This window comes from Gadus chalcogrammus, chromosome 5 (genome assembly GCF_026213295.1).
Source record: "Gadus chalcogrammus isolate NIFS_2021 chromosome 5, NIFS_Gcha_1.0, whole genome shotgun sequence".
In the NCBI taxonomy this organism is placed as follows: domain Eukaryota; kingdom Metazoa; phylum Chordata; class Actinopteri; order Gadiformes; family Gadidae; genus Gadus; species Gadus chalcogrammus.
In genome coordinates, this window is record NC_079416.1 from 17,759,866 (window position 1) to 17,769,865 (window position 10,000).

The 10,000-nt window shown below is 44.2% G+C and overlaps 1 protein-coding gene across 1 annotated transcript; it reads right to left on the reverse strand.

Annotated features, from left to right (window-relative positions):
* Positions 1-956: 956 nt before the first annotated feature.
* ctsl.1 (cathepsin L.1) lies at positions 957-5,208 on the reverse strand. Its single transcript, XM_056590218.1, has 9 exons — positions 5,109-5,208; positions 4,743-4,843; positions 4,504-4,646; positions 3,737-3,934; positions 3,131-3,322; positions 2,428-2,593; positions 1,978-2,083; positions 1,387-1,490; positions 957-1,088 (listed from the first exon to the last, which is right to left on the reverse strand). The coding sequence occupies exons 2-8, from the start codon at positions 4,840-4,842 to the stop codon at positions 1,391-1,393; spliced, it is 1,005 nt and encodes a 334-aa protein (XP_056446193.1). The 5' UTR covers position 4,843; positions 5,109-5,208; the 3' UTR covers positions 957-1,088; positions 1,387-1,390.
* Positions 5,209-10,000: the final 4,792 nt, after the last annotated feature.

The window sequence follows — 10,000 nt, forward strand, 5'->3', positions numbered from 1 at the left end:
CTTCTTCTGGGCTCCTTGCCTCTCTCTCTCTCTCTCTCTCTCTCTCTCTCTCTCTCTCTCTCTCTCTCTCTCTCTCTCTCTCTCTCTCTCTCTCTCTCTCTCTCTCTCTCTCTCTCTCTCTCTCTCTCTCTCTCTCTCTCTCTCTCTCTCTCTCTCTCTCTCTCTCTCTCTCTCTCTCTCTCTCTCTCTCTCTCTCTGCAGTTTTTCGACTTTCCCCAGATATCGTTTTAAGAACGACATCAATGTCGCTGGATTGTAGACATACTTGAATTAAGGATGACACCACACCGGATAGCACCACTCGCAGTTTCCAGCCTGTTTAACATTTCTGTCATTGAGAGAATAAGGAAAAAACAGAGAGGCGCAGGTCACTTTCTGCCACACAATCTGTGTTTGTTAATAAGTTTTCCCTTTCTCTCTTCTGTTTCTCTACTTCTTCTACCAAATATTTTCGCAACCAGACCCAATGCGACATTTAGGATTGGCAAATTAGGCTACAACTTCATGCATTTCATTACTTACATCGGGGACACTGTTTGCCCATGATTAAAACAGATGTCACCCATCTCATCAGAGAATAGAAGACAATTATATTCCCGTCACTGACTTTTACTGTAAAAGATAACTGCATTTCTGTATTTGGATTGGCCAAATTTAATAATTTGTCAGAATAAGTTATGATTTATAGGCCTATATAAAATATCGAAATAATTATATAAAATGTGTGACGTGCTAGCCTACTACGCCTATTAATTTACAACACACACAATGCTTGCTAACGTTATCAGGAAAGCGTGAATGGTGACAATGATGCAACTACAGTTCTTTCTTGCTTTAGGCGGTGGGTTCTCCATTAAGGCAAATACATGTATGAGAACAGGCTTTTTTCAAATCTCAAGATTACACTATGTATGTACACTCAAACCCAAGATCAACCCCTGCAGCAGCATTGACAAGACCAAATTAAGTAGAGTAAACAAAGCGATAACAAGTTTATTGATCAATAAATCCGACATTTTAATAGATTTATACAAATTAATATTTCCAATCTCTCAACATTTGTCACACCTTGGGACGTCCTCCATCACCTGTAAGTAAGAACATAACTGCCAGTTAATGGACAATCTGCTGTACACACACACACACACACACACACACACACACACACACACACACACACACACACACACACACACACACACACACACACACACACACACACACACACACACACACACACACACACACACACACACAATGAGCAGGCAGATTACCACTGCAATCAGAGTGAAATGAAGGAAGCAGGGAAAGAAGGATGATTGGATTACTGGAAGGGAAGATGAAAGGAAGAATAGTAGGGAAGAAATGTATCGTAGCATTATTCACCTTCTTACACCAGAGGATAGCTGGCAGAACTGGCCACTCCACACTGGTTGTGCTTGTTTCTGCTCATCAGGATGTAGCCCTCGCTTCCCCAGCTCGGACCCCAGCTGCAGAAACATATCACTTTATGATGTATATATATGTATATATATATATATATACATATATATATATTGATAGAAACACAGTGGAAGAGGACAAGGGCATCTTCCACAGTGTTCTAATAGTGTTCTTCCATAGTTCTAATAGGTCAGAATGAATGGAACATCTCTTCGGTTTCTGACCTTGAGTAATTATGATTTTAAAATCCTATTTCTCCACGTTAGTAAGTTAAATTATTAAGAATAATTTATTTTTTTATTAAGGATTAAGATTAATGTTAATGTTTGAACTAAGATCATCGTCTTCCCTCAATTCACTACCAATGGATCTATAGGCAACATGACCTCAGTAATGAAAATAATTAATGTTAATATTTGTTCACAGCACTCAAAAATAGCTGTAATTGCCCCCACCCCCCTATGTAACACACCTTCTCTGCGGTTCAGGGGTCAGTGGGAAGAGTAGAGTGGGACAGTTAGATGTGGACCTTACCTGTTCTTCACCAGCCAATAGTCTTGGTTTTTGACACTCCCGTATCCAACAGCCAGAACACCATGGTCCAAATCTGTGCTACTGCAATCAGACTCATCATACACACCTACACACATTCACACACACAGCGGGTTAACGAAGACTGATGAACTCTTTGTGCTTTATATCTCATTGCAATTTCAGGATATCATCTACTGTATGTCATATGCATTTATGTTTTTCATGTTTATTTTTTATTTAATGATGTGTATTGGCTCTGTTGACTACTGTCTGCAAACCAATTGCCCCTTGGGGACGATAAAGACTATCCTATCCTATCCCAAAACTGTGGTTCAGAAGCAGGCCCAACATTTGTGGTGCGAGTGTGACCTGTCCTTCTTCCTGCGATGTGTTTGCGTCGACAGGATACACACGGCCCCCGTCAACCTCATCATTACGTCCGTCTCTCACCTGATTGGTAGAGCTGGAACGAGGAGTGGGAGGCGTCGATGGCGATGGACACGGGTCCCACCGTGGCCAGGGCCTTCTGTAGGGCTTTCTCGTCGCCGGTTTTGATATCCATGTAGCCCGAGCATGTGGCTCCGACGGTGTCGGGGTTGAAGCGGCACTGCCCGTCCTAAGAGACAGAACCACGGGTTGTTGAGGTAACCGTCGAGGCACAACCGTTGGTAGCCATTAGTGATCAATGTGTCAAAAGTGCCGTATAGATGAAGTTTAGATCGAAGTGTGAGGTCATATGTTAATGTGTGGGTCAACGTGGGACCGTTTTTCAGATTACTTGAGTTAAGGTAGAAAGGACTTACGTTATCATTAAAATATGGATAATCTTCTTATCCATTCAAATTTTAATTATCAACAATGTCAGTACTGACATTGTTGTGGGGGTGCTATAGTACTACTGTGGGCTGGTGATGTAATAATATTTTAGAATAAAAAAAAAAAAATATATATATTTTTTTTTTTGTGGGCCCCCCCTGGGCTGTGGGCCCCCTGAATCGTCATCACCTTTCACCCCTTATCGACGGCCCTGCCTACACCACCATCTACACCACCATCTACACCACCATCTACACCACCACCACCACCATCTACACCACCATCTACACCACCATCTACACCACCATCTACACCACCACCACCACCACCCACTGACCTCAGCCTCGTAGGGGTAGGAGTCCTCTGTGTCGAGGCCTTTACTGGCCATGATGTATTCAAAGGCACTGTCCATCAGACCCCCCATGCACCCCAAGTTGCCATAATCCCCGGAGCAGTCCACCAGCTGCTGCTCGCTCAGGGACACCAGTTTGCCCGTCTTCCTGAAGGTCTGGCCCTCCAGAGAGCCTGTCTGTGGACAGGGGAGGAAGATGAGGAAGAGGAGGAAAAAGTAGATGATGAAGTATAGATGTAAAGCTGGCGCATCTGAACAACGTTTATGTGCATTCATACATCAACACATATACACACACACACACACACACACACATATGGTAAATGGATTGCGTTTATATAGCGCTTTTATCCAAAGCGCTTTACAATATTGCCTGACATTCACCCATTCATGCACAAATTCACACAAGGACGGCAGAGGTAAACCATGCAAAGTGACAGCCATCTCGTCGGGAGCAGCTACTGGTTAGGCGTCTTGCTCAGGGACACCTCGACACTCAGACAACAACCTTGCGGTTACAAGCCAACCCGCTGTACCTCCTATGATAGTGCCCCCCACCTCCCCCCCATACACATATACAGTGTTACATACTGTGCTGAAAGCCCAGCAGGAACCACACTGCTTCTGGTTCTTGACTTCGGTGACGTAGCCCTTGTCCCTCCAGTCCACGGCGGGAGGCAGGTCAGCGCCCTCCGGCTGGGTGAGGAAGGCGGAGCCGTGGCGGGAGGCGGAGGTGTTGAAGGACTTCAGGCAGCCGCGGGCGATCAGTTGCTTGTACTCCTCGTTTTCCTTTCAGGGGGAAAGACAACGGTTTTCGTGTGAAATGCTTGGGTTGAAAGGTGAATGTATGACTGCAGATTTGCAAAGGTGTCGTTTGTTATATAGGTGATTATGTAAGGGATAATGCATAGAACACCGGTCATTATCGGGAAAATAAGCCCTGACAGGGCAAACCAGACACCGACGCACAGCGGAGGTGTCTTGCTTCGCCCTGAAGGGGCTTATTTTCGATAATGACCGGGGACGTTCTAGACATTATCCCACTTATTACACGGCTACTTGCCAAAACGATAAGTAACCCAATGACTTGTGGAGTGATACGAAAGACGGCCAAAAATCCACTTTCCTTGACAGCGGTCAATTAGACTTAGCAACGGTGAATTATCAAGTATAATACACCGCCGGAAGTTGTGAAGGGCTCATGCAAGTGAACGGAGCGTTCCACGGCATTGAAAAAGAGCTGTGTAATAAATGATTATATGATATGGTTATCAGTTTTTAAACGGTGATGGTTGATTTCAACACTTTGGCCGGTCGCGGCCATTCGCTCGGTGGTGTTTTTTTTTGCAGTGACCTACCATATCCGCGAAGTAGGTCATGCCCAGGCGGTAGGACTTGATCTCCTGGTCGGCCAGCATGTTGTGGACCAGCACCAGCTTACGGTTGCTGAGCCAGGTCTGCTCGCGCTGGGCCTCCTCGGAGGGGGAGCTGTAAGACTTCCCTGTCCGCACACAAAGGAAGCATTACAATGGAGAAAGTTCAGGGAAAGGACATACTGTAGTTCTACACACTTCTTTTGAATGTGAATTAATGTTACCAAATTGAAGTTTCCATGCGTGGAACTCCAGGTCTTCAAGGGACAGGCTGGCACAACTGGCCACAGCCAGCAACATAGAGACAGCCACCAAAAGCTTCATCCTGTGTTACACACACAGAGCAAGACACATGGTATACACACACAGACACAGGTTCACAAATGGTTACTTTGAAAGGTCTCCATTAGGTTGTGGCTGGAAGGAAACCAAACTTGACTTTGCTTGATTTGGTTCCTTATTTTCTTCAACTGCCTCCGACGTCTGTCTATCAGCACCTGCATGTGTTCAGGAGCCAATAGTCTGTCCGTCTGTCTGTCCCTCCGTCTGTCTGTGTGTCTCTCTGTATAGTGTGTGCCGAAGCTTCTTACCTGGCTGTTTCAGATAGAGAGTGTAGTTAAGCCCTCAGAGCAACATCCTTATATAGGCTGTTATCTGTTACGGGGTAGTGACCATAATGCCTTGTCAGCATGTCATAAACACATAAAGCCCATCAGATGATCAAAAAGTGTAAGAGAGAGAGAGAGGGAGGGAGAGAGATATTAAGTGAGAGAGAGAGAGAGAGAGCGAGAGCGAGAGAGAGAGAGAGAGAGACAGAGACAGAGACAGAGACAGAGACAGAGACAGAGAGAGAGAGAGAGAGAGAGACAGAGAGAGAGAGAGAGAGAGAGAGAGAGAGAGAGAGAGAGAGAGAGAGAGAGAGAGAGAGAGAGAGAGAGAGAGAGAGAGAGAGCGATACTGATTGCTCTGCATTTATTTTAGGAGAACTGAAAATTGTATGTCACAATATTTTTTTACCAGATTTCAAAATGACATGGGAACCATCCATAAAATCCAATGTTACCGACAAATCGAAACTTCATTTTTAGATTCTGTTCTTCAGGAAATTACACAATGTGAATAATCATGAGCCTTAGTGCTTTCAACTACAGGAGGGATTTGTTTATGCCTGACAAAAATCCCCCCGTTTATCTCTGTCCACCACAAGACATTTGTGTCAGCAGCATTCATACTGTTTCACTATAAAAAAGAGTGTTAAGCTATTAACACAGAGCAGGTTTAAAAACAAGGTAAACATTTACAGGACAGTCAAATTTCTAAACTTTATAGTTGAGAGTACAATATGGCAAAGAGCACATTCACAAATGCACATAGAATCACACACACACACACACACACAGTATATGAATATGTGCTTGTAATTGCAAATTAAACCAATTAGACACTGTTTATGAAAATTTAGCTTAGTCTTTTTGCGTAACCAAATTGTTCACACAGACGGAAAACATTCACAGAACAAAGGTGACGTGTATGTGTGTGTGTGTTCTGCCCAACTGTCAAGTCAGCAGACTTCCCCATGATCGTGAAGCCTACTGAATCAGTTTCCCAATGTGAAGGGAGCATGCTCAACAGCTGCCCTTTTAAGGATGCTATGTAATTGAACGCCGACAAGCACTTTTCCAATGTTGGGAACACTCGAAATTCGCGCCTTTAATGCGTCCTTTATTTTTGAGAATTCCGAGAATTTTTCAAGGATGCATCGATGGTTCCTCAACAAGCCAAAATACCCACAATCCTTTGCATTCACACGCTGCGCGGGACCTATTTAAAAATTGTGTACAAGGCTAACGTGGGTAGAGACAAAAGACATGTCAAAGGTTCGGATGGAGGGATTGTACTTCGCCACCCGAGGTTAATGAACTCCACCGACAGGTGGATGACATGGGGCGGTGGCCTCAGGTGTCATATGGGGATAATTTTAATGATTACCCGCGGCTTCTACATGCAAGTACAAATTAGCTTATTCTGCACAAAGCTAAAGGCATGCAAGTTACTGATTTGGACTCATTCAAAACAGGTAATGCTTCACATTCCATATGATGAGGCTTTCTGTGCAAAGACTGGCTAGACTAAGAGCATTCTTTTTCAGAGACATGCTTCCTTTAGTTTCAGACGAGTATAATGAAGCTCGCCTGTTGCTCTGTGAGCTTTATATGCAGTTATGCAAATGATTAATATATACTACTTAACTACTTGTACATATTTATAGGCTATAGTTTTTAATGCAATTCGTTTTTAGTATTATGTCAAAGCATTAACTCAATCATTAAAGGATTTAGCAAATGCCTCAAATGTGTCAAGTTTATTTTATTGACCCTCTCTGACAAAGACATCATGTTTGTGTATAAAAGTACAGATATCAGTTAAAGTTTGTTATAGATTTGTAAAAATCAACAATATAAACAACAAGAGAAACAACATTGTAACCATGTAACCATTACAACTGATTTAACTTATAACGGATTGAACATATTATTCCTCATCTTCTTGTATAATGTCCCCACGAAGATTACATAGACCTGCAGACTCTCAGAATCTTGTCAAATTTCGGGGCAAGGTCAATGGGCACTGTTTGAGAGACTATTCTGTAGTTCTTCAGGCGGCGTATGACCCTCTCAACGTGCACTCGGACGTTGGCAATGCGCCTCGTGTTGGTGGTGTCTTCTTCGGACAAGGGAAGGCCTCTTCTGGTGAAAGCTGACAGGACGAGCTTAACTTTACGTTCAAACAGAAGATCTTGGATAACAAGTCCTCGGTCAGCCTTCACCTCATCACCTGGACAAAGATACTCCAGAAACCCTGAGTTGGCTGTGATGAACTTGTCACTGCATCTCCCACCTTATGCTGGAGAGATGAACATAATCAAACCACATGGTGCAATAGCTATGAGGAACTTGATTGTATTATGTCCATAGTAATGACTGTAAGACTCGCCTCTAGAGTCCAGATTGTGAGCCTTCTGAAGTGCGGTCTCAGAACAGTCGATTACGCATGTGGTTAATGGATAAAGTTCCTTGAAGCTCTGTGGCATCGTTGCCTGGATCGTCTCCATGGGCAGCCGTGGAACATAGCACCTCATCTTCTCCTCCATGACGTCCAGCCACTGAGAGATTATCCTACTGACCACAGACTGAGACACTGAACCTCTCTGCGATGTCGTCCAGCAATAGGTTCAGCCGGAGCTCCATCAGGGTCATCAACAGTTGATCCTTGGGATGTAGCTGAGAGATGATGCATCCTTCTTTCAGGTTGTCGGATAAAGCCTCAAAGGCATCCACTGACAACCCAGTGTACAGGGTTCCCGCCTGGGCTCCCGTCTCGTTCTTCCAGTGCTGCTCGCCAGATTGGTGTCAGAAGTGGAATTGGCCTGCGCACGCGGTGAGGGACTCGAGAACGACGGTCGAGCCCATGGAGTACAATGCACCCTGCGTAACGTTATGGGAGCGCAGCGCCCCCCTGTGGCCACGACCGGGAGGACTGGAGAACCAGCAGCTGCCTACCACCCCCTGGTGGCAAGAACAGCGGTTAGGCCGCCGAAGTTTTCCGGGGCAACGGCACTGGAGCCATACCTGGCTCAGTTCCGTCCTGCTGAGTGGCACAACGGCTGGGGTGCCGAGGAGGCCGTCATCCACTTGCGCTGGCCTTGGAGGGGACGGCAGCACGGGTGCTGCTCGACCTGGACCAAGCGGACAAGCGAGACCTTCAGGCCCTGACCAGAGCACTGGATAGGCGGTTCGGTGAGCGAATCTTCAGCAACCAGAGCCGGCAGTTGATGGCTTCTCACCGCCGCAAGGAGGAGGAGACCCTGCAACACGGCCTTTAAAGGCAACTCTCGTAGCCGTGCGGTGTAAGGGGCGCGAGAGTTGCATAACCGCTTAACCTGGGCTCCTGTCTCAGGTGGTGTTTAACTACTGTCGCCAATAACAATTTCAACAATTAAAATATTTAACACTGGAGCAATATTAAAAAGCAGAAGTGGAAGCCATTCCACCCTAGCAAGTCGTTCCAAACTCTTAAAGGCACCCAGTGCAACTTTCGAGGCTTAAAAATAAACATTCAATATCTAGTCTTTTTTACACGTAGTAAGTTTCAATAACTCCATACCATTACATACCGACATTCAAGCAGCAAAGATGAGACGTCGTTGTGTGGTGAGAACTGATAGAAAATCGATAACAACAACAATGCCGCCATTTTCTTTATTTTTTGTAACCTACAATAAATAAAGCAGGCTTCCAGTCAATGGAAAAATGGCTTCTCCCCACCGGCGATTGTTGTTGTTTACGATTTTCTATCAGTTCTCACCACACAGCGACGTCTCATCTTTGCTCCTTGAATGTCGATATGTAGTGGTATGGAGTTATTGAAACTTACTACGTGTAAAAAAGACTAGAAATTGAATGTTTATTTTTCATTGAATGTTTACATAAAGTTGCACTGGGTGCCTTTAACGCTACAAACACTAGGCCGCACTCTAGCCTCATCTAGAGAGAGACTAGCAAGTGTTCTAGCAAGGCTGCAGCCTTCACTTTGGGACCATTAAAAGACTCAGGAAACCGTCGTAGGTATTTTGAGGTGTTTAGCTGATTAGAGTTTGACACGTTAAGTCTACTATATTGAGCTTTTTCACTATATTCAAATTTTCGGAGATACTGAATTTTGGGGGTTTCCTTAGCTGTAAAGCCAGGATAATCAAGATGAATAAAAATAAAGGCTTGAAATATTTCACTTTGGAGGAATCTATATATTATGAGTTTCACCTCCCGTATTGCTCGACACAATATCTAAAACCTGGAGAGACTTCTCTAAAGATGCATATATTTAAAAGTGCCATCAAAAGGAAATAGCCTGCAAGGTAGACAAGGTAAATAGGCTTTTATCAAAGAGGCGTAATAGAAGGGGCGAAAGCAGGTGTATCTCCTTAAGCTTATAATGGGCACTGGCGTGCATACCCATAATTAACTTAATTAGCTCCCTGTTCGCACCCCATGCCTCTGTGATAAAGCCCAAATCACATCGACCAAAAGTGTTGTAATGACAAAAACAAACCACAAGAGTTCGCTGTTTACTTTACCTTGACCGCTATTAGAACTAAGTAGAAATACATATTTCATTAGTCAAATTAAAGAGTTTTAAATGATAGTAACATCTGAAGTTTGTTCCTTTTCAACGAAGGTCTGTAACTAAGCAATTTTTTTATACCTTTATTTTGTATTTAAACCCCTCAGGGGTGTCTATCGTTGATTGAATAGGAAACACAGGATAAAAACCACTGTTCTGCTGCAAGGGTGGCTATTACATGCCCCGAAAATTGTGCAACTTGAAGCTGGCGTTGAAACGATGTAAGACCTCAACTCCGCAGCTGTGACATTAATAGGATACTGGGTAATGGAAAAGCAACTTGAATGTGATCCCCGGTATA